The sequence below is a fragment of the Hylobates moloch genome, unplaced genomic scaffold, assembly GCF_009828535.3.
Source record: "Hylobates moloch isolate HMO894 unplaced genomic scaffold, HMol_V3 SCAFFOLD_1, whole genome shotgun sequence".
Taxonomy (NCBI): domain Eukaryota; kingdom Metazoa; phylum Chordata; class Mammalia; order Primates; family Hylobatidae; genus Hylobates; species Hylobates moloch.
In genome coordinates, this window is record NW_026652276.1 from 55493811 (window position 1) to 55520038 (window position 26228).

General features: G+C 33.5%; 1 protein-coding gene across 1 annotated transcript; it reads left to right on the top strand.

Moving 5' to 3' along the window:
* Positions 1-2274: 2274 nt before the first annotated feature.
* Positions 2275-25448, top strand: ZSWIM2 (zinc finger SWIM-type containing 2). The gene is made up of 9 exons (XM_032755199.2): positions 2275-2479; positions 3661-3737; positions 6667-6707; positions 12265-12475; positions 13762-14010; positions 17414-17498; positions 18245-18357; positions 23046-23199; positions 24122-25448. The coding sequence occupies exons 1-9, from the start codon at positions 2315-2317 to the stop codon at positions 24923-24925; spliced, it is 1899 nt and encodes a 632-aa protein (XP_032611090.1). The 5' UTR covers positions 2275-2314; the 3' UTR covers positions 24926-25448.
* Positions 25449-26228: the final 780 nt, after the last annotated feature.

The window sequence follows — 26228 nt, forward strand, 5'->3', positions numbered from 1 at the left end:
TGTATTTTTTGTAGAGACAGGGTTTTGCCATGTTGCCCAGACTGGTCTCAAACTCCTGAGCTCAAGCAATCCCCCCAGCCTTGACCTCCCAAAGTGCTGGGATTATAGGCATGAGGCACTGCACCCAGCTCACAGCTTTGTTTTTTGCAGTAACCACCTCCCTCTCACATGGGGCAATATGCCACAAAATACACCTTAAGGAGGATATTTAATTCTCCAATTTAATATTTTCAAAATATTACCCCTATCACACACTCTTAAGAGATGAAGCAAACATATGGGATAGTCACCTGACTATAAAAATGTTTTTAAAGTCATAACTGACAGACAGCAAAACAAATGTCTTACAAATAGACTGAAGTTCTGTCTAGCAATCTGTGCTTTCACTTTTTAACTTCTATGAAAGCATAAACACCATTATTTTTACCATCCCCCAAAATGGAATTTATGAACCTATATTCCATTGATATAATGACTATTGTGTCTTAAACATGTGACCCTTTGAAAATGTTTATCACTTATACATGGAGCAAGTAAACAAGTATCACTATCTAGCTATAACTAAAACACAACAGCTTTAACAATTTTTGCTGTTTGTTTTTAAAAATTCTATAACTTTATTTTATGTGTACACACATATATATAAGGAGAGAGAGAGAAAATTTGATGGTTGAATAGAATGTCTTCACTCTGAAGCCCAACTCATCATATTATATAGCAAATATGGATTGCCATTAATTTATTGAGTTTTTAAAATTATACATATCAATATGTAAAATAATTTAATCCAATTTATAATTTCTTTTGCCTGTGATATGTGAGTTTTTTTTCTAATGTTATAACATATTTCTTTAACATCTAGTACCATTAAATTGATTCTAAAGTTGGGGGTATGGTAGTATGAATGTGAGTTGTTATTAGTCAGAATAGGAGAGTAAAAATAAAATTTAGTAAATTAAAACCTTAGACCTTAAACCTAAGATTTTAAGGGTTGGATGATGTTTATCCAGGTGTCTCACCTGTGAAAGCTGCCATTACCATCATCTTCTTTGATCTTTTGCCTTTGCCATTTTCTGAGAACTCTCCTGCTGTTGACATAATCTAGTTATGATTTCTGCCCATGATAAAATAGGACAAATATGCTCTATCTTTGGCCACCAAGGCAAAGGTTATTGGGCCTCCAAGTAGTGCTATCTCCTGCTTTTAATTTCCTATAGAGATTCTAGTAATATGGCTTCTTTTTTCAGTAATTATGACTCAAAATGTTGACCCATACTTTATTACAGTTTTCCCCCTAAAACGTGGTAAATAAACCCCAGAGACAATTTAAATTATTAGAGATACAAATATTTCATACCTTGAAACTCTTATTCCTTAGTATACAGATTTGTAAGTTTCATGTACCCATAGTCAATGGATTCTGTGCTACCATTCAGGATGTAACACCATCCACCATTCTGGCTGTACCATCCCCAACACCCACCCCTACCCAAACACGCAATTAAAACATATTCCCTCACTTGGAAGACCATTTCCCCTCCAACACACACACACACACACACACACACACACACACACACACACACACAACACACACACACACACACACACACACACACACACACACACACACACAGAGAGAGAGAGAGAAAGAGAGAGAGAGAGAGCGAGAGAGAGAGGCAGAGAGAAATGACTTAAGGATCTGGTTTCCTCCCAAGTAGCTGGGACTGCAGCCGGCGCCACTACGGGTGATGCACTTCCTAGGGTTTAGAACTCCTGTTTTCTACATCTTTCCCCCAGAGAGTTAGTCAATCTATGCATATAGTGAGCAATCAGAAAACGTTTGTGGAATATTGTGGAACGTCAAAAATCACTCTGGGCTCTGTAATCTCGGCTTTCTGTTAAAGATGATGAATCATCACAGGATAATTTCAGCATCCAGAGCCCAGACTGCAGTCGGGTTTGCCACTGTTCTAACAAGTAGATTTCACCATCTCTGCCCCGAGGAAGCAGAAGGAACGCAAGAAAATTGACAACTATGCCTTCGGCCGCCAGCTTCCAAGTCGGCCAGATGATTATTAAAAACACTCCTCAGTCAAGGGCGTCGCTTCAAAATGCAGTGGAGGCTGGGGCGAGTTGCGGAATCCACGCCATCCCGCACCTTTGTCGCCCGCTCTTCTTCGGCGCAGGGCATACCGGGACACCCCGAGCCCAACCACCGTCACCAGGGCAACAAGCCTGCACGCCGTTGTCTTGGAGACCGGCTGGCGCCTCAGTGAGCCGAGCAGAGCGATCGCCTCCGCCCGCACCCAGCATGCTTCGCCGAGGCTATAAGGCCTCTGAAAGGCGAAAACACTTGAGCGAGAGGCTCAGCTGGCACCAAGACCAGGCGCTGAGTAGCTGCATCTACCTCCTACGAGAGATGGGCCCCACTGGCTTCCTGCTGAGGGAGGAGGAGCCGGAATACATGGATTTCCGAGTAACTACCGCCTTTACCGCCCCTAGTTCGCCACCATCCCCGCCCACCATGTTCCCCCACTGGCATACCCAATGTGCGTAGCCACCATCACAATCTCTGCGGATATATGCTGCCTCACCCCCGAAAGCGCCTTCCCACGAGTGTTCCAGACTCTAAAAGACGTGAAATTACAGAAGGAAATAGTATTTATTAGAAGTTTCTTTTTTGGAGGTTAAGACTTCAAACTGCAACTCTTGTAAAAGATGATGGCTCTTGATCTTTAGGCTTGAAAATGTCAGAGGCTTTATATGAATATCTGGTTTGCATTACATGTGTTCTTGGATCTGTTGTTAGTGTTCCTTAGTCCTGTAAATCAAACGAAATGAAAATTCTACAATCTGCTAGCATACTGTAAATATTTTCTAAATAAATAAATAGGTTTCCCTTTACTCTTTGCTCACTCTGAAACTATATGAAGGCCCTATTAAAGGATAGTTTAAATGGCAATACCTTGGAAAGATATTAATGAATAAAAATTCAAGTTTACCGAAAGACCACAGATATTTCATAATTGCATATCCCATGCTTAACCACTGAAAAATTAGCCACTGCACTACCTCCTAGGAGTTGACTTACAAAATTTTACGTTAGTGCCATGAAGTTTAAGAGCTAAATGCAATTTACTAGTCTGTGCTTATTTAAAGCATCTTTTTTTACTTTGTTGCTTCAGTACTTACTGTATTTAATTGTTTTAGTCAAACTAGTCTTGGTGAATAAATTTTGTCCTCTTGAATACAATTAAATAAATTCACCGACTCAAATGCACCAAACAAAAATCCAAAATGAGCTACCTTACAAAAGGTGCTTAGCTCCACCCCAAAGTAGAATTTCCTTACAGTGAGAAATTTATGGGTTGATTTTTGCTTTTTTTCTTCTTTGACTTTGGGAATTAGATTTATTTTCACCTGCCTAAGGGCAGGTCACTTTGAAACCATCCTAATTTGTTAATTTGCTAACAAAGATAAATAATGAAATGAAAAATCAGCCTAGAGACTAGTATCAAGAGTTAAGATTCTCCAGTAGAATCTATTAAACCTTTGTGAATCACATAAACTACCTCTTCAAATCTCTTTTATTAACTCAGTTTTGCTCTAACTCTCAAATTTTTCTGGTCTTTTTAAGTATGCATTTTTCTTTTAAAGGTTTTTCTAGGAAATCCTCATGTTTGTAACTGTTCCACATTTCTGAAAGGAGGGGAACTTTGTAAGCATATCTGCTGGTAAGTGACTTTTCAATGAAGATCCTCCATGAAGGAACATCTTGGTGTGTTAAATATTTTGCCTTTTTCATGGTTTCAATAACAAAAAAATTAAAGAAATTTGGTGTTTGGGGAATATAAAGTTAAAATGGTCATAGCTTACCAATAAATTTTTCAGTATTTCATTTTATTCTGAAAATTGAATAACATTTAAATTGAGAACCATTTTATAATGTTAATGCTTTTAAATAGAAAAAATCAATTTTAGATTCTCATGTACAAATGTGAAATCTAACTATAAAACGGGGGAAAAATCCTGATTCCATCACTGATGATAATTATGTGGTTCATTTGAGATATTGCTGTGCTTCCACAAATTGTGTTTCCAAAATCACGTTTTCTTGAATATCAAATGTTCCATTTTCTACATGTATATGTAGGTTGAAAGTGTTCACCTTTTCCGTATTGGCCTATGGCAGTCAAGTTTCAAAGTATTTTCCTTTTCAGTTAACATTTGACTATGAATCACTTTTTAAGTTTTCATGTATTTTTATAAATAGTTCAGGTTATTTATTTTTTATAAAAAGTTCAGGTTTCTTACATGCATATATTGCATAGTGGTGAAGTCTGGACTTTTAGTGTACTAATCACCCCAATAGTGAACGTTGTACCCAATAAATGATTTTGCAGCCTTTACTCCCTTCCCACCCTCCCAGTTTTTGTAGTCTCTGATGTCTTATTTCACTCTATATGTCCATGTGACCCATTGTTTAGCTTTCACTTACAACTGAGAACATGCAGTATTTGACTTTCTATTTCTGAATTATTTAACTTAGGATAATGGCCTCCAGTTCCATCCATGCTGCTACAAAAGACATGAGTTCATTAATTTTTATGGCTGAGTTCTATTACATTGTATATATATATATGTTTATACACACACATTTTATTAATGTGGTATATTTATATGCCCACCATTATGGTTACTTAGGTTGATTCCATATCTTTGCTGTTGAGAATAGTGCTGTGATAAACATACGAGTACAGGTATCTTTTGATATAATGATTTCTTGCCCTGTAGCCATATACCCAGGAATAGGATTGCCGGGTCATGGTAGTTCTATTTTTAGTTTTTTGAGACATCACTATACTCTTTTTTGTAAAGGTTGAACTAATTTACATTCCTAGCAACAGTATATAAGCATTCCCCTTTCTCCAGGTCCTTATCGACATTTGTTGTTTTTTGACTTTTTAATAATAGTCATTATGACATGTATAAGATGATATCTCATTGTGGTTATAATTTCCACTTCTCTGATGATTAGTGATGTTGAGCATTTTATTATATGTTTGTTGGCCACTTGTATATCTTCTTTTGAAAAATGTCTGTTCATGTCCTTTGCCCACTTTTTAATGAGGTTATTAGGTTTTTTCTTGTTTCAGTTCCTTACAGATTCAGGATGTTAGCTCTTTGTCAAATACGTAGTTTGCAAATATTTCTTACCATTCTTTAGGTTGTCTGTTTACTCTGTTGATTGTTTCATTTGCTGTGCAGAAGCTTTATAGTTTAATTAAGTCTATTAAACTATTTTTCTTTTTGTTGCATTTTCTTATGGAGACTTGATCATAAATTCTTTGCCCAGGCCAATGTCCAGAAGAGTTTCCTATTTTTTCTTCAAGAGTTTTTGTAGTTTAAGATCTCACATTTAGGTCTTTAATCCATCTTGAGTTAATTTTTGTATATGGTGAAAGTTATGAGTCCACTTTTATTCTTCTGCATATGGCTATCCAATTTTCCCAGCATCATTTATTGAATAGGATGTCATTTCCCTAGTGTATAATTTTGTTGACTTTAACTATAAATCTTTCAAGATAGAAGTAGAACTCTATTGAAGATTATGTCTATTAAATCTGAAATTTTTCCTCTAGTGTCAGAATCTATTTGTAGGGTAATTAACCTCTAGAAATGAAAAAAAAATTCCTCAAGTTTAAATACAAATCAACTCATTTTGTTTTGCCTACTTATACTCATACTAACAAATTATTAATATTATTTTAATTTATTTGATAATTAACATGAAAAAATAAGAAATTAAGAAAAGATTATGACTTTCACATTTCTAGTGCTTTTCTTTACAAGTAAAAAATGTTATATAATTATTTCTAATGTTTTTACTAAGTTTTGTGCTCTTTTATTTTGATCACTTTTTATTAAGCATCTAGTAACGCAAGTTATTTACTCTAGTTGACATAAAGATAAAATATGGTCCTTTCACAACTTACAATTTGGTATTATGATTATATTTAAAATAGTTTTTTTTCCATTTTCATTTTATGTCAGGGGAAGGGTATTCTCTTTTGATTATTATATAACTCATGTTGTACAATATTGTAACCATTAAGTAAATGGAAATATAACCAAAGTGTTTCATATACTAAAGTATATTTAATATCTTTGAATAATAATTTAATAGGTATTTCCCACTTTTTTTAAAAAGTCACATTCCATTTTAATTGGTAAAATTAAAAAAAAAATTTTCTATCATGCATTAAAGAGGTATATGTAGGAAAACAGCCATTTGGTACACTATCCAGAAAATTACTCTGTTTCCAGAGAAGTTTAAAGGCAGTACCATAAATACCTAAATCCCCTCATTATCCTTTCCCTTTGAATAACTGTATGTCATAAGAAATGCATGGATTCTCTCTGATAAATCTCTTGACACCAAATGTCATTTGTTTTCATTAATCATACTTTTTTCACATGTTTGTTTTAAAACATAAGTTTAACAACTATTGTAACAGAAAATTGATGATTTTTAAGTTTATTCATAACACTTTCCATAATATAAATCTTACAGTTCAATTTCTATTCTAAATATTTTTAAATGTCTTTTGAGTTTATGTCAAAAATAAATGTCTTGATTTTTTTTCTGCTTGTGAATGTTAGGGTCTTGTTGAAAAAATTCAAGCTTCCAAGGAACCATGAATGTAAGTTTTGGGGTTTGGGGTTTTTGTTTTGTTTTTTTATTTTACTAATTTGAAGTTAACAAATATAAGAATTTTTTATTTAACATTTTCTAAATTTAGATGGTTACTTTTCTAGGGAATCTGGTAACTATCAGTAGCTCAGCTTGTTAAACTTAAGACACTTGGAACATTTTTCATCTTTAAAAAAATGTAACTTTATATGTCATTTTCAAACTCATAGGTACTTACTAAAAACGGGTATGAAACAATGGCCAGTTATTAAGTAGAAAAACATTTACGTATTCTAAGAAAAGGTTACAGTGGTTTCTGTGTCTAAAATTATTTTAATTGTGAGAAAAATAGCGAATGTGATTTTTTTAGATCCCAGAAATAGACTGTTGGCATGGCACATTATTTTATTCAAAAATGTTTGCTGAATGAAATTTTTTTGCTAAACAAAAGCAGAGTAAAATGTAGTTTTTAAGTGAGTACTTACATTGAGTTTAGAGTCAGTTATATATTTATATAAGTTTAAATTCCAGAGTTCTCAAAAATAAGAGAGAAAGAAAAATAATTGCAATACAGGTCACTTAAATTTGTACATCTTATAATAAAGATACTGTCATTGTGAAAGGGTTAACTGCAGTTAAGGAATTGTTTGACCTATACTAGACCCATCTAACAACTGCATTTCTAAAAGTACTAATAAATGTTTCTGATATTCATGAATAATTAAAGTGATAATTAGTTTTAAACTTTTTCTACTCAAAAAGAATTGGTTTTATTTAGGCAAGTTTATTTCCCCCTAGCTATCATAGAATTACAATCACAGTAGACATATTTTAAAAATTATACCAGATAATAAATTACCATTAGTGTTTCACAGGGATTTTCTCTTTTTTCACTCTACATATTTTTTTAGAAATGTCTCCCATTTTCCATGTCTCCCACTGTTAACTCTGTATCAGTGATTCCCAGTCTTACCAGCAGACCAATATTTCCAGTTGCTTTCTGGGCAGCTCAATTTGGAGGTCCCATGGGCATCTTAAATACTGATTTCTCCATCTGTGCTCCCCTCTTAGATTCCCTACCTCACATACTGGCTTTCCTTTTTATTTTCTCTTCAAAGCTATAAACCTTGATATTCTCTCTGATTTTTTTCTCTCTCGTCCTCTTCTGCCATGTATCTACCCATACCACAAATCCTGCTTGTTTTACATCCTACATATTTCTCAAGTGCTTCTATTTCTCCATACTCATTCTTACCTTTGTTCCACTTTCCTCAGCCCTTAGTACCATTCTGTGTAGCCTCCTTGTTTCCAGTGCCTGAACTTTGCACTTTGTCTTTCACCCTCTAGATAGGCAGATTCTTTCTAAAATGTCAGCCTCTTCTTAAGCCTCTCTCTCAGTCCTTTCATGCATGATGACTAGGTTGTATGGTTTTATACATATTGTTTTATTTTTGACCTCTCCATTGTATTCACTGAAGTTAAATGTTGACCCTCTCTCCAAAGTCTTATTCTCTACACTATTCTTCCATATCATTTTCACAAGCTTCAGTACTGAGGCTGTCCAATAGAAATACAACATACATATGTAATTTTCTAGTAGCTATATTATAAGAATTAAAACGAAACAGGGAAGTAACTTTAATATGTATTTTAACTTAAGCCGGTACATCAAAATATTATTGTGTCAACATGTAATCAATATAAAAGTTATGAACTATTTTACTTTTTTTATACTAAGTCTTCAAAATCTAGCATGTTTGTTATACTTACAGTAGATCTCAATTCTGACACTATATTTTCAATGGAAATATTTGATCTGTATATAGACTTCCTCAAACTTTTTAGTTGAAAAATAGATTCACATATCCAAATTGTTACATACGTATACATTTTTCTGTAACTATAGATTATCAGCTTTAAGTTAAAAACTAAATTTTTAATTTAACAAAATTTAAAATTTGTTTTGTCAGTCACACTCGTCAAATTTCAAGTACACAATAGCTACCTGTGGCTAATGGCTACCATATTCAACAGTGCAGTTCTACCCAATTAAATTCAACAAATATTTATTGTATCACATATTAGCCAGGAGCTCTGCTAAGTGCTTTTTATAAATTGAATTGTATGTATTGCTAGTATATGAATGTCTTTTATCTGCAGACACAGCAATTTTGTACTGATCAATTTAATATATTACATTGTATTATTATTCTTTGCACTTATTGAAGACAGCAACTATTCGGTCTACAGCAGGGAATTTTTTAATGTTTAAAATTAATCCTATATAATTTGAGAGTTTATACTTCCTTCTGAAATAAAGATTTTTTATGTCTTTTGTATTTAAAAGAAATTTTAATTAGTAAACATTGAGAAAATCCCATGTGTACAATATAATACTAGAGACTGTAATAACATTCAAAGAAAGTCTTAGTGATCTTAGAATTTATCATTTAAAGCTAGAATAAACATACATGAAAAATAAAGAAAACTATAAATAATTACTCATTAGGATTACGTATAGTATTTAAATAAGTGTGGAGGGAATGTTACTTGTAATGGAAGAGGAATGTTTTGAACATCATTCAGAGATTCTTTTCTAAAAGGAATCTGGAAGCAATTATCTACATCCCAGTGTTGTGTATAAGAAACCTGAGACTCTCTTTTCAAAGACCGACAAAAATGATTACATGGGAATTTTATTATGAAAAATGTTAATTTTTGAACACTGAACATTCTTTTTTTCACAAACATTTTCCCAACAAAAGCTAGATTTACCACCTGATAGTTCCTTTTAAATACAATAACTAGTGAATACTATCTTCTTTTTGGAATTAAATAATTATGAATAAAATTAAAACCTCATTAAAGGAAATTTTTCTAAATTCTCACCAGAAAGATGTAAACTTTTTTCCTATTTTCCTTTTATGACTTTATATATATCATAAAACAGCCTATTAGCCTGTCAGAATTCTGTGTTCTGCTTTTATCACACTGTTACCTTATATTTTCGTGCTATATAATCTCTGTAATGAAAGTCATCAAAGGCTAGCTAATATTTCACTAAATATGGTATATTATAAGCAATTTAACATTCTTCCACTATTAGGCACTTATTTCTAACTACTTGTTATATTCTTTGTACGTGAAGCTTTTTGTTCTTTTCAAATATTTCCTTAGCCTAAAGTCTTATCGTGTTTTGGAGTAGAAGTGTTAATATTTTTATGTCTCCCCCCCATATGTATTGCCAAATATGTTTTCAGAATACTTTTGCTGATTTACAGTGATTTCAGCAATATGTCAATTTCTTTCAGTTTTATTTGTTTTTTTGGATTCATGTTTTTGGCACATTTTAACTATAGTACTTAAGCATACAAAGAAAGATATTAACAGCATATTTAAGAAATATGAAAATAAAGACACATAGAAATATTTTGCCATGTTAGTAATATTTCTATAATTTTGGAAAGAAAGCCACACAAAGCAGGAAAAATACCAGATACAAAGTTCAAAGTAATCTATCCATGCCTGGTAAGTTAAATAAGAAAATAGTTTCTATTCTCTGATATATTTATTTTATTTATTTAACATTCCTTTATGGAAGATGTAAAATGCCTTCAAATAACTTTTTTAGATACAAAAGAAATAACATAAGGCAAACAAATCGTAACATTTACTAGTGTTTATTCTGTCAGTTTTAGTGTCTGTGCTTTATTCTTGTTTTAACTCATTTGCCTTTGATGCAAATAAAATTGAACATCTTCCACTGCCTTGTTTACTATTTGTGTTTTATGTGAATCGTATTTTGGCTATTTATTAGAATAAAACTGCAAACATTTCTTAATTATTATAAGCATTACTTTTTTCAAGTGTTTTTCTAATCTGCTATAAATTTTTTCTCTATGGCTTTATTAAATTTTGTTATACATAGGAGTTTTTGTGTTATTAAATCAGCTCATCTGTTCTATTCATGTTTACTGTTTCAACCCTTTAAAAATTGTCTTTCTTCCATAGCATCAATAGTCCTTTGGAGTTTTTTCTGCTCATTCTATTATTTTTGTTCTTTATTATATAATAGCATCAGTGTGTAGTTATTTTGGTATAAGTTGGAGGTTGGTATTTGGTTTGAGTTAATTTTCTCCATATTGCCACCCAGTTATCTCAGTAACACTTATTGGATAATCCTTCTTTTCCTCTTTGTTTAACAATGTTTATTATTTAGAGCATCTCATATATTATTACATTTACTACTTATACAACACATTGTGATATCAGTGCAGGTTAGCTGTCTTGCTCTTCTCTTTCAAAATATTCCTGCATAGTCTTACACGTTAATTTTTCCAGATTCACTTTAGAAGAGTTTTGTTTCTTCCTTTTATTTTCCAATTCACATTTTACCACACAGAACAGTTTGTGGCCAGCTTCTTTTATGAAATTTTATTCTTCAGTATTTCTGCTGCCCTAGTGCGTCTTTATTCCCCAAAGCACAATATTTTGTTCTTTATTTTTCTCTCCCTTTTTAGAGAGCAGATGTTGCTGTGTCTCTGTGACAAATAGCCCTTCTTCCCCAAAGTAATGGTTAATTAATGTATGATGCCCTCCCACAGTCCACTTGCCATACCACCTCAGACAGGGAACCGCGATTTCTGTATTGAAATGTAACTGTGATGTTTTCAGTGTTTTTAGTGTTTATTTGGGGGGTCTTTTCAGAAAAACAGAGCGTTTCATTATCTTGGAAATAATTTTTAATTCATATATATTAAAAAGGTACATAAAATGAATAGAAGGCAGGGGACTGATAACAACTAGCATTTAAATTATGACATGTTCAGGAGTAGGAGACAGAAGGGGGAAGCAGCAAAGGGATGAGCCAAGGAATGAAGAATCTAGGATTCTCTGATCAAAACTATAGGCACTTAGAACATCATTCCCTTAAGGATTGCAGGATGGAGAAAATTCAGAATTCAAAAAATGCACATGCCAGTGGTGCAGGCAATATAGTAACTAATAGATTGTCCTGAGAAACACTGACCAAATCTGTTGAGGATAAGGCTGAGACACTCTTTCGTAGATACACAAAACAGAAACAGAAAATAGGCACAATTAATTAAGTCTTGCTCTTCCATTATTATTTAATTCACTTATTCATCTAACAAATAATTACAGTAGCTACTCAGATATCAGTTTCCTCCTCATGTGTTCATGTCCCATTTATTTTAATATTCTTATATGTTGACAAAATATTTGTTTATGGACAAGTGAACAGATGAAAGTATAAGACATGATGGTAACACCAATCCAAGGATGAACACTGTCATATTCAAGTGCACTGTTTTCATTGACTCTTTTTTAGTTACAAGAAAAAGAAATTTTTATATTTTTTTTAAATGACTCTTCTGATATTTGGGCTCTGAAAAAAATGTAAAGAAGTGGTCAATGTTAGTGTGATAATTCAATCAAAACTGTCTCTCTGATATTTGAAAGAAAATTCTAACTTTCAACGTAAGTTGTTACCTCTCTGTAGCTCCAATTTTGTGACTGAATTTTAATACTTTGGGATTTTTCACTAGCTGCTTTACAATTGGGTCTTGGAGAAAGAGAGATAAGTGACTTGCTTCGGGGGATATACCGAGTTCAAACTCCCCAACCAGGAACAAATGACGAAAATGAACATGTTGAAGAAGATGGGTACATTAAACAGAAGGAAATTGATTCAGAGGATATCTGCTCTATTTGTCAAGAGCTACTTTTAGAGAAAAAGCTTCCTGTCACCTTTTGCAGGTGATGTATTTTTTCTTTGGATTCTTAATACTAATTAAAAATTCTAAAACTTATTTGTGATTTATTACCTTAGGAGACATGATAGGGAAAAAATAGACAACTTTACCTACCGCTAATTTATACTTAATTAACATTCTTTTGTTTCCTAACACACACACACACACACACATATATATAATATAAATATATTACAATAGAAATATAATATCTATAATATTATATATAAATATATGTAATAGAAATACATATATATAACATATATGTTAGGAAACAACATATATATGTGTGTGTGTATATACATTGTGAACTAAATATATGCTCTTACTCTAAATCTTTCTGAGCTACACTACAAGGGTTAAAACTGAAACATAATTCCACAATTATTCCTCCTCTCACCTTAAGTAACAAGAGTAGAGTAATTTCTGTGTTTTTATTTTATATACATGAATAAATGCTATGGTTTACTATAGTTATAAAGACTTTTCTGAAAGTAAAGATTATTTTACTTTGAAATTACAAAAATCATTTTCAGTTTTTCAAAATTCTATCTTTGAACCTAAATAATTCAATTTTCACATATGCACAAATCTTTATTGAGCATGAACATTATTATTGAGTATGAACATTAGACAATGTTCATACTTTTCTTCACAGCACTATAAAGTTGGACTTGAAAAATTTGGACAGCCATTTTCCATTGCAATTTTTTTCTCCTGATCATTCTTTTTTCTTCTGATAATTTAACAAAACTTTTGTCCACACTGTAGTTGTTCATGTGTCTGCTTCTATTGCATATTGTAAAATTATTAACTACTTTCCAAAATAGTATTTCTCTCAGCAGGTATTTCTTTGGTACTACCATGTATTGTGTGACTTCTGGAAAAGTATGGTGGCACCCCTGCTCTCAGTGAAGCATTTTATTAAAATAATAATTATTATTATTTTCCTTTGTGTTAAGCCTATATTCATTCTCACTTTACAAATGAAAATATTTTAATGATGCAAAATCTTTCACCATTTCATTGGAATGAAGGAAAATTTAAGTTTGGAATTCTGATATATTAAATATGATAGATTACTAGAATGAGTGAGTGTGTATGTGTGTGTGTGTGTGTGTATGTAATTAAGCTATAGCTGAAAATCAGTTCAGAATCTATTTTTTTGTGGAATAAAGATGGTAGCACAGGAAATTTTACTTATATAAATATATATGTAATATATATATATACAATGGATATATAAAACTGCTCTATACAAATGGTAAACTTGAATTTTATCTCTCATAGGTTTGGCTGTGGCAATAGTATTCATATAAAATGCATGAAGATCTTAGCTAATTATCAGAGTACATCAAACACTTCCATGTTGAAATGTCCTCTGTGCAGGAAAGAGTTTGCACCATTAAAACTGATTTTGGAGGAATTCAAAAACTCTAGCAAACTTGTAACTGCAGCAGAGAAAGAGAGACTGGACAAACACCTTGGAATTCCCTGTAATAACTGCAAACAATTTCCAATTGAGGGGAAGTGTTATAAGTAAGTGTTATCTGTAAATTATAAGCATGTGTTCTTTTTTATTTCTTTACATCAGGAAACTTTGAGCATTAGAGCACCCATTCTGTAGCCTCCTTCTTCCTGCATATACTGTTTGACTTGTGTGATGACTACTTACTTAGGACTTACAGACTGACCTCTATCTCAGTCCAGTATCTCAGGAACTCCAATCATTTTATTTTCTTCTCCTGTGCAAGGGTATTGGTTTGAGCTCTGGTCTAGATTGGGTCTGAAGTAACACCGCATCCTAGAAGCTCTGGACACAGGATAGGTGGCTTTAGCCTAGATAAGTTTCCAAGCTCAGAGCCTTGCTGGATCTCTCACCCTCTGTAACTTTCTTTGAACTACCTTTGAAGTCATTGCCAAAAATTCCGAAGATTGGGCCAGAGGGACATTGACTAGATTGACTGAATATTTAATCCAGTTCCCCCTACTCCAAATTGCAATGAGTACAGGTTTTGTTTTCTTTCATATCTTATACTTCAACAACTACAAAAACATAGTAATTATTAGAGCAAACAATTTTCACTGTGAGTAACCCCCAAACTTTCCCACAATTCTCACGATAAAACATAAATTATGGGTGCAGCACACCAACATGGCACGTGTATACATATGTAACAAACCTGCACGTTGTGCACATGTACCCTAAAACTTAAAGTATAATAATAAGAAAAATAATTTTCAATTAAAAAAACAAATTAATTGCTATGCCTAGGAAATTTGTATTTTCTTAATTAAATTTTTAAATTAACAGTACATTAAGAAGAAAACATTATTTCAATCTTTGTCACATTTTTTGAAATGTATCAGTTTATTTTTCAGCCTTCTTGAATTACATTATGATGAGCCCAATTTAATTTATATATATATTAAAACTCTCTCATAAAACCATAAAACATTATCACATCCAACAGCAAATTATACCTTTCTCCTTTGAATTTAGTTTTGTTTTCTGTATGTGTTACACAAAAGAAAGTTGATTATTAACAAAAGTATTTACTGGAAAATGGCTGGCCTGAGAATGCTCCTAGGGAGGATTCTAACTTGGGGAGGAAGTACAGAATTTTTATAAACTTTTAATAAGAGGTATTCAGCTAGGTTCAAGAATGTTGGTTAAAGAGGATTCCAGGAAAAGGAAGGACTTGATCTTTGGTATTAGCAGCCATCGCATGGGCAATTTAGATTTTCTCAAGAGGGGTGGATAGGACCAGTCAGGGAGGGGCTAAGGTCACATGTGAAAGAGGGGCCTGGGACATGTTGGGGAGCAAGGACATATGAGGGCCACAGTGTAAAATTCTCAGTGCCTACGATCAATGTTCCCTGAATGGTTTACAGGCAGCTTTAGTACAAATCTCGCTTTTAGGTATGTTGTTGATGACAGTGCACTCCTGTCACTCAGAGCTTTCTGACTGCTCTTTCTGTCCTGGGGCATTATTCTTCCTACTAAGCAAACACATGGCCCACTATCCTGCCACCTGCCCCATAGTGACCCTACACTCTCCTTTGAGAATCTTTTCTTGTCTCATAACTTCTCCTCTACAGATCTGGCTAACAATTACTCATCTCTGTCTCCATTCTCTTTTACAAATTAAAGAATGCATTTTCAATGTTTGTGACTCCATCCATCTTCCATTCCCTCGAGTACTGACATTTCAGTCATCAGTCTAAAAAACTATTTCCATTCCTCTTAGGAACACATTGAGTAGGAGACAAGATTAACTAGAAAGTTTCTTCATTCCTTCTTCATTAGAATTTCAGAATTTAACTACTTCATCTTTTAAGAGGTTAATTCCAAAATTACTAGATATATGTTAAAATACAGAGATGCTTAACTTTTTTTATCCCAGCATACTTTGATGCATTGAATAAATGGCACCATTTGTCCAACCCATTGGTGTTAATTATTAAAATCTTCCCTGTATGTACAAAGAGTAATAATGAATAAATTAGCATTTGCTTCTTTTAAGATGTCTGAGGGACATATTTTCTTAAATTTCTCATGGCAATAATCTTCTAAATATTTGATAACTTGAATAATAAGTTTACTTGACTACTGCTCAGAATATTTTCTGTTTGGTAAATTATGTTGCAAGTAATTTAAAATCCTCTACTTGTGACAAAATTTTTATAAACAATATAACCTTGAGATTGGGCTTTTATGGAAGGTGGGTTTTTTTTGACTTGTCAATAGCTTTTATTGAGATCTTTTACGTGTTTACCTTTTTCCATTCTGTGGGGAAAAAATAATATAATTTTTATTTTCAAGAAGTATGCTGCCAACTCTAACTCTGGCATTCATGAAACAACTGGAAAGCAGCGCTGGATAATCAAATGACAGAATATCTAATAGACTGTACATCTTGTAAGAATGTAGAGAAAGAAGTAAATGAAAGCTAAGGTAGTCTGGGAAGGCATCATGGAAGGGGCATGTGGTGGACAAAATAATGGACTTCCTAAAACGTCCACACCCTTATGCCCAGAACTTGTATGTCATAGAGGAATTAAGGTTGCAGATGAAATTAAGGTTTCTAATCACTGACCTTGAAATAAAGAGGTTATCCTGGATTGCTTGGATAAGCCTTGTGTGATCATACAGATTCTTAAAAGTAGAAGAGGAAGGCAAGAAAGTCAGAGGGAAATGTGACTGTGGAAGAAAGGCAGAGAGATACTACATTGTTTGTTTTGAAAATGGTGGAAAAGGGTCACAAGCTAATAAATGTAGGCAGTCTCTAGAACAGCAGTCCTCAAACATTTTGGCACCAGCGACCAGTTTTGTGGAAGACAATTTTTCTACAGGAGTTATTGGGGGATGGTTTCAGGATGAGACTGTTCCACCTCAGATCATCAGTTGTTAGACTCTCATAAGGAGCACACAACCTAGATCTCTCATGTGTGCAGTTCACAATAGGGTTCACACTCCTATGAGAATCTGATGCCACCGCTGATCTGACAGAAGGTGGAGATTTGCTCTCCCACATTTCACCTCCTGCTGTATGTCCTGGTTCCAAACAGGCCACAGACCAGGTCAGCGCCTGGGGTTGGGGACCCCTACTCTAGAAGATGGAAAGAGCAAGGAAATAGATTCTCCCCTAGAGCCCCCTAAAAGTAACACAGCCCTGCAAACCCCTTGGTTTTAGCACATTGAAACTCATCTCAGACTTCTATCCTATGGAACTGTAAGATAATACATTTGTGCAGTTTAAGCTAAGTTTGTAGTAAATTTTTACAGCAGCAATAGGAAACTAATACACAGTGTGACTTGAGATGAACCTTGTCATGTTTGGATTGTTCCCAGGAAGTTTTGATCAGAATTTTTCACCCAAAACCATCACAATAATTGGATTTTTTTTTCCTTGCATGTTTTGATGTTTTGTATTTTTAGGTGTACCGAATGCATAGAATATCACTTATGCCAGGAATGTTTTGATAGCTGCTGCCATCTTTCCCACACGTTTACATTTCGTGAGGTACAGTATCCATCTTGAATCTAATACAGTGTTTCTATTTGTCCTGTTGTAGAGCTAAGTCAGTGTAAGAAGAATACATAACACTGTGGAACAGAGCTGATTGGTTTTTAATACAAACCTAAAGCCATATTTTTAGGAGAACTCTTTTTCATAAGGATGCACAAAGCAACTAGTTCTTACACTGGTAATTTATAAAATCTAACATGATAAGAAACATCTGATGACATTATGAATAAATTTTTGGAACAGAAATTATAGCCATCAAACTTGAATATTAGTTTTTAAAAAGCTCTCGAAATTATAAATTGGCTTATAACGTAAAACCAAAACATTTATGATTTTCACTTAAATTTTCTTACTTAAGCAATAATGAAACATGGAATTTTACTGGGATAATTTAAACCATACACTTAAAAACTATCTCCTGATGCTGAATAATAATACTACCTTCTACTTACCAGACAAGATAAAATAAAACATGCACAATTATTGTTATTTTTTACCTTAAAAAGTAATGCCATTATAGTAGCTATGCGATACAATATGAGACTCACTAATAATTTGTAAGTACTTTAAAATATTAAAATTAATATTGAAAAATATTGAAAAAAATATTGAAAAATAATATATATGCTTAAAATATTGTGTATTATTCACATTATTGATATGCAACCAACTAATTTTTATCCACAAAATGAAAATATCCACGACTTTGCAAATTAACATCTACTTTTCACCTGTTGCAGAAAAGAAACCAAAAATGGAGATCACCAGAAAAAACAGCAGATGAAGTTGTCAAATACATAGATACTAAAAGTGAGATAGAAGAAAAGGTGTCACATTTTCAAGAAAAGCAAGGGTGAGGTTCCCAGTAAATTGTATATTTCTTATATGACAGAATCTTTGAATAACTTTTCAATTTGAATAAGTTTTATTTCTTCCTTTATTATTTAATTATTATTAAGCACTTAGATACTAGGTGGCATTGTACCATCCAGTGAAGAGCAGGGCTGTAGAGTCAGACTGCTTGAATCCAATCATAGTTCAACCACACACTGTCTACGTGACTTGTGGACTAGTTACTTCACTTCTATCTGCCACATTTTCCTCATCTTTAAAATGGGAATAATTGTTAAAACCAACCTTGTAGGAATTTTGTGAGTGTGAAATGAGTTAATACACACAATAAATATTCAAATAATGTTATCTATTATTTTTAATTTGACCAGAAACTATACTAGATATGAGGGATACAATAGTTTCCCCAGTAATCAAATAATCATCGACGTAAATGTAAAATTGAAACTGACATCATAGGCAGGAGAAGGAAATAAAGGGTATTCAATTAGGAAAAGAGGAAGTCAAATTGTCCCTCTTTGCAGATGACATGATTGTATATCTAGAAAACCCCATTGTCTCAGCCCAAAATCTCCTTAAGCTGATTAGCAACTTCAGCAAAGTCTCAGGATACAAAATCAATGTACGAAAATCACAAGCATTCTTGTACACCAATCACAGACAAACAGAGAGCCAAATCATGAGTGAACTCCCATTCACAATTGCTTCAAAGAGAATAAAATACCTAGGAATCCAACTTACAAGGGATGTGAAGGAACTCTTCAAGGAGAACTACAAACCACTGCTCAATGAAATAAAAGAGAATACAAACAAATGGAAGAACATTGCATGCTCATGGGTTGGAAGAATCAATATCGTGAAAATGGCCATACTGCCCAAGGTAATTTATAGATTCAATGCCGTCCCCATCAAGCTACCAATGACTTTCTTCACAGAATTGGAAAAAACTACTTTAAAGTTCATATGGAACCAAAAAAGAGCCCGCATCGCCAAGTCAATCCTAAGCCAAAAGAACAAAGCTGGAGGCATCATGCTACCTGACTTCAAACTATACTACAAGGCTACAGTAACCAAAACAGCATGGTACTGGTACCACAACAGAGACATAGATCAATGGAACAGAACAGAGCCCTCAGAAATCATGCTGCATATCTACAACTATCTGATCTTTGACAAACCTGACAAAAACAAGAAATGGGGAAAGGATTCCCTATTTAATAAATGGTGCTGGGAAAACTGGCTAACCACAGGTAGAAAGCTGAAACTGGATCCCTTCCTTACACCTTATACAAAAATTAATTCAAGATGGATTAAAGACATATGTTAGACCTAAAACCATAAAAACCCCAGAAGAAAACCTAGGCAATACCATTCAGGACATAGGCATGGGCAAGGACTTCATGTCTAAAACACCAAAAGCAATGGCAACAAAAGCCGAAATTGACAAATGGGATCTAATTAAACTAAAGAGCTTCTGCACAGCAAAAGAAATTACCATCAGAGTGAACAGGCAACCTACAAAATGGGAGAAAATTTTCACAACCTACTCATCTGACAAAGGGCTAGTATCCAGAATCTACAATGAACTCAAACAAATTTACAAGAAAAAAACAAACAACCCCATCAAGAAGTGGGCGAAGGACATGAACAGACACTTCTCAAAAGAAGACATTTATGCAGCCAAAAAGCACATGAAAAAATGCTCATTATCACTGGCCATCAGAGAAATGCAAATGAAAACCACAATGAGATACCACCACACACCAGTTAGAATGGCGATCATTAAAAAGTCAGGAAACAACAGGTGCTGGAGAGGATGTGGAGAAATAGGAACACTTTTACGCTGTTGGTGGGACTGTAAACTAGTTCAACCATTGTGGAAGTCAGTGTGGCGATTCCTCAGGGATCTAGAACTAGAAATACCATTTGACCCAGCCATCCCATTACTGGGTATATACCCAAAGGACTATAAATCATGCTGCTATAAAGACACATGCACACATATGTTTATTGCGGCACTATTCACAATAGCAAAGACTTGGAACCAACCCAAATGTCCAACAAGGATAGACTGGATTAAGAAAATGTGGCACATATACACCATGGAATACTACGCAGCCATAAAAAATGATGAGTTCATGTCCTTTGTAGGGACATGGATGAAACTGGAAAACATCATTCTCAGTAAACTATCGCAAGGACAAAAAACCAAACACCGCATGTTCTCACTCATAGGTGGGAATTGAACAATGAGAACTTATGGACACAGGAAGGGGAACATCACACTCCAGAGACTGTTGTGGGGTGGGGGGAGGGGGGAGGGACAGCATTAGGAGATATACCTAATGCTAAATGACGAGTTAATGGGTGCAGCAAACCAACATGGCACATGGATACATATGTAACAAACCCGCACATTGTGCACATGTACCCTGAAACCTAAAGTATAATAATAATAAAAAAAAAGAAACTGATATCAGTTATGTTTAAATAAAAAACAGATTCAAAGATTTTTGAAATTTGCATTTGAAATAATTGGCCTTTGGGGGAAGAAAGTCTTTTTTGCTTCATTCCCCCTCTCTCTACCCTCTACTTCACCCTGTTGGAAGAAGAGTGCCGAGCAGATTGGTTATATTTCAGAACATTGATTAAGAACATTATTAGTGGAGAGTTCTCCAGACCTTTTGCGATAGTCCTGTTCAATTACAGAAAATTTAGGCCAGATGCTGTGGCTCACGCCTGTAATCCTAGCTCTTTGGGAGACCAAGGCAGGTGATCATCTGAGGTCAGGAGTTTGAGACCAGCCTGGCCAACATGGTGAAACCATGCCTCTACTAAAAAAATACAAAAAAAAATTAGCAGGATGTGGTGGCACATACCTGTAATCCCAGCTTCTCGGGAGGCTGAGGTGGGAGAATTGCTTGAACCTGGAAGCCGGAGGTTGCAGTGAGCCAAAATGGCAATGCTGTACTCCAACCTAGGTGACAGAGTGAGACTCCATCTCAAAAAAAAAAAAAGAAAGAAAAAAGAAAATGTAGCATGTTGTATAATATTAAGAGATTGTGTACATTATGAAACACATAGAAAAGAGACAACTTTTTAAGGATGGGATAAAATAGAAACTAAAAATAATTTCAGTGAATCAACTAAACAAAAAATGTGCTTGTTCTCACTAAATATATATATATATATATGTTTATACACATACATATAATACACCTGTACCCCCACACACGTATACATACACACATATACATAAGTTTGTATCCAAACTTCAGTTGATATATAGCCCATGCCCATGGGTACTCCACACACATTGGAGACCAGAGCTCTTGTGGGGTGTAAAATGAGCCTACACAAAGGCTTTGCAACTCCATTTTCCCTGCACAGGTATCATACTTCATCCTGTTAGAATGCTAAGTTGTATAACTAATGGTTAGACTTAGGAGATATTGGGGGACAGGGAGCTGAGAAGGAGAACATTAGGAGAAGAAGGACATTTTAGGCAGAAAAAATGGAATAAATAGAGTATTTCAGGATAAGAAACAGTAGGTAACAACCTTAAAAGAGTACTAAAAATATACATTTTAATTGAAATTAGAGGACCCTGGTAAAAGCAATTTCTGTAATATGATGAGGATATGTCTGTAGAATAATGAGAAGTACAAACTTTTCTGAAGAATATATTTGAATTTTGTTCTGAATGACTTTTGAATGATAGGAATACATCTGACCTTTTAACCAAACTTTTTTTTCTCTTAAAGATTTGTTGTATCTGTTTTACCAGTTGCAATGGCATCGAATAGCAGTTAATTCATAGTATATCATCTTAGTTATGTCAGTATTTTTGGTACAAACAATGGAGCTGGTACTTTTAGAGTTACATTAACATAGTCTAACAATATTGAAGTGGTAAGAATATACCCCAAACGAAAACAAATTTCCTTATCTCTTATGATCTACCAATTTATCATAGTAGCCTGGAATATTTAATGTGGCTTATTATACACTTCACTTCCTACCAGAAGACAGAGTAAATTGGGTTGTATTTTTCTAAACACTTGCCTAATTGTTGGCTCAGACTAAAATATTATAATTTGAGTATATGGTCTGATTTTATTGACATTAAAGTGCAACTCAAACTCAAAAATTTTAGGTTAGCATGTTTATTTGATATGACTACTTAAAACTTTTCTTTTGAGGTGAAGTCTCACTATGTTGTCCAGGCTGGAGTACAGTGGCGTGATCTCAGCTCACTGCAGCCTCTACCTCCTGGGTCCAAGGGATACTCCTGCCACAGCCTCTTGAGTAGCTGGGATTACAAGCACCCGCCACCATGCCTGGCTAATTTTTCTGTATTTTTATTAGAGATGGGGTTTTGCCATGTTGGCCAGGCTGGTCTCAAACTCCTGACCTCAGGTAATCCACCCACCTCAGTCTCCCAAAGTGCTGGGATTACAGGTGTGAGCCATCGCGCTCAGCCAAAAACTTTGTTCTTTATGAAGTTGGATCCATAGGATCAACAAAATAGATTTTTTAACTTTATAATGTATGAGATTTATTATCTTTAGTTCAAGAAAACCTAGGGTTCGATTGCATTATTTATATAGAGGCTATTTACCTGTGCTATTGATCACTTCCTGATCTATAATAACATGTAAACACTCGTCTCTGCTTATTCTCATTCAGCCAAGTTTACACACCAAAACACATTGTAAGATCACTGCCTCTCCAACTGATTACTAAGAATAGTAAGCTGCTTGCTCCAGGCTACCAGTGTCTACTTTGCTTGAAGGCATTTCATCTTGGTCAACATACAAGATTGCTACCATGTACTCACAAGGTAAAAGTCACATCATTTTAGTTTTACTTTCCCTGTAGGGTCAATTTTCACAAATGAAGTGACAATTTAACTCTGTCCTTTTACTTTTGAGTTGTACTCTGTACAGAGGTGTTCACATTGCACAGCACATATAGAAAGAAGTACCACAGAGACTATGGAGAAGGCAGCTTTCTCCCTGAGGATGTATTTATATTGATTAGTACTCATTTCTGTATATACTATCTAGGAAAGATAAAATGGTACTTTAAGTTAGATTCCTTTATCTACTTTAGTTATCTGTAAAAAGAAAAAAGGTTATAGAATACTAATATTTTGCTATGTATTTTTATGATTCTTAAGATGAAACAGAAATGCCTAGGCTGACATAATTATTATTTCATATGAACTCATTAGAATCAGCATAATACTACTTGATCACTATATAATTGATAAGCAACTATATAGTGGTTGATAACCAACTTTTTTTCTGAAATGAAGTTGCTTCAGTAAACAAACAAAGCTTCAGTAATAAAGCTTTAGAGTCATCCTTACTTAAAATGACTATTTCCAAAAATTTAATTTGTTATTTTATATTTTACTGTTATCAGATCCATTTTCAACCCCAGTTGGTTATGACTTTAAAAATAATTTTCATTAGAAATAATTAGCGGTGAAATTAATAGCTTTAAGTAGAGAATTTTTAACAAAATTACGAATGCTGTCCATAGAAGGCTTTGCATTTTAATATCGAAAATGGAAATCAGTCCCTACATAGTTATATTTAGAAGTTAACTTCTTCAAAATATTTTCATAAAACTTGATAATTATTTTTCAATTTTGCTAAATATTTTTAATCATACAGTTATGAAACTGGGGGAAATTTACTTGAATAATATTATAAACAAGATTGGTATAGTTCTGATTAGCTTATCTTTTTTTAAAGTTTCACAGGAAGTGTATTGACAATTGGTTATTCCACAAGTGCAATTCATGCCCTATTGATGGACAAGTTATATATAACCCTTTAACTTGGAAAAATTCAGCAGTGAATGGAAGAGCACATCAGTCTGTTTCAAACAGAGACATCATTCATCTATCAAAGCAGAAAGAACCAGATCTTTTTATTCCTGGTACCGGATTAGTCTTAAAGCAAAATAGACTTGGAATTCTACCTAGCATACCTCAGTGTAATTTTGATAAATTGAATACACCTCAAAGCCCAAAAGATGCCTATGAGAATATAACAATAGATAATCTATGCTCTATCAAATTAGATAATTCAAATTCAAGAAAATTAACCTATGAATATAAAATTAGCCAACATTTTCCCAGGTATCTTCAAGATTTACCCACTGTATCATTTGGGAAAATACCATCCCAAACACTTCCTCCTATTGTTCATAAGAATATTGTATGTCCCACTGCAATGGAAAGTCCATGCATCAGTGGAAAGTACCACACTAGTCAAAGCCGGATGACCAAAGGCTGTAAATGTAATAACCACAACCTAAAGAAGACGCCTGGCACTAAAATAAGAGAGGACAACAAGCGATCAACTTTGCTTACAGAGGATTTCAATCTTATTGTCAATTGGAGCACAGCTAAACTTAGTTTGTCTAAAAGGTATAATAACTGCATGGGGGAAATTACACGAAAATGTAGTCATCTATCAAGACAGCCTGTGTCTCACTCTGTAAATACAAAAAGTACTAAGCTATCTTTAATAATAGAAGGAGTTCAATTGTGAAAAAGTTTACTATCTGAAAATATTTGAATGTTGAATATAAAAACATGTTTTATATAGAACATAAAAAGCACATATAGTCTTGACAAATGTATATAAAAGTCTCTGTTGGAATTTGCTTACTTACCTATAAACAGCTCACTACACTTAAAGGAAATGATTCTGTTACTTATACGACTTATAGCATTAGGTGTCTTCATGAGTATATTCAGGGTGTTATAAATAATGAATAATTTTTAGAGCCTTTATCTTATTTTACTCTGATTTTAAAAATGTTTTACTTAAATTAAGGAAATAGATTTTTCCTACTTTGAGTCACTGTTTTCAAATATTTTTCATGGTAGCACATAACATGCAGGGATTACTCCCTGGTACTTCTGTATTTTTTGCATGTTTCTTGCAGTACTAATTACCACAAACCTATAAAAAAAAAACCTTGAAAAACTCCATAAAGAAGTTTTCTTATACATAAAATGAAATACTATCAGCTATGTCACATTTATAATGGTCTTAATGTTTTATTTTCAAGAAACTTATATAATTACTACCAAATTTCTTGATACAATCACTATTATCGACGGATCTGTTATTCAAAATCTCTATTTTCAAAGTAACTATTGTTTCAAAATGTTCAATTGAAAAAATGTAACCCTTAGATTTTTGTTTATTTTTAAATTATATGGCTCAGTTTCTTTTCAAATATTTTTAAAATTATTGATGCTATATTGATTTTTATTATGTCACAAGGAAAAACATCACATGATATTTTTTATCATGGTAATAATGGAATATGTAGGTCTATGAAACAAATATTGAAGATATCAAGCAAAATTCTTTGAAAAGAGCATTTGCATTTAAATAAGTGATTAAATTGAGGTTAATTACAAACAGAAAGTAATTAATAAAATGTAGTTCAGAAACAATAAGAGTTAATTATAATATGAGCTGCATTTGAAAAATGAATGAGTTTGTCTTGCTTCTGACATACAGATGGATGGCCAAATATATTTGTCAGCAATTCAGAATTTTATTAGCCTATCTGTCTTGAAAGATAGAGTTAAGGAAACTGCAAAATAATTTTCCAATTAATAAAATATTATTTATGTTCCCATAGATATTTCACTCTCCTTACTTTTTAATTTTTTTAATGAACTTATATTTTAAGTACCAGGGTACATGTGCAGGATGTGCAGGTTTGTTACATAGGTAAACGTGTCGTGGTGGTTTGCTACACAGATCAACCTATCACCTAGGTATTAAGCCCAGTATCCATTAGCTATTTTTCCTGATGCTCTCCCTCCTTCTT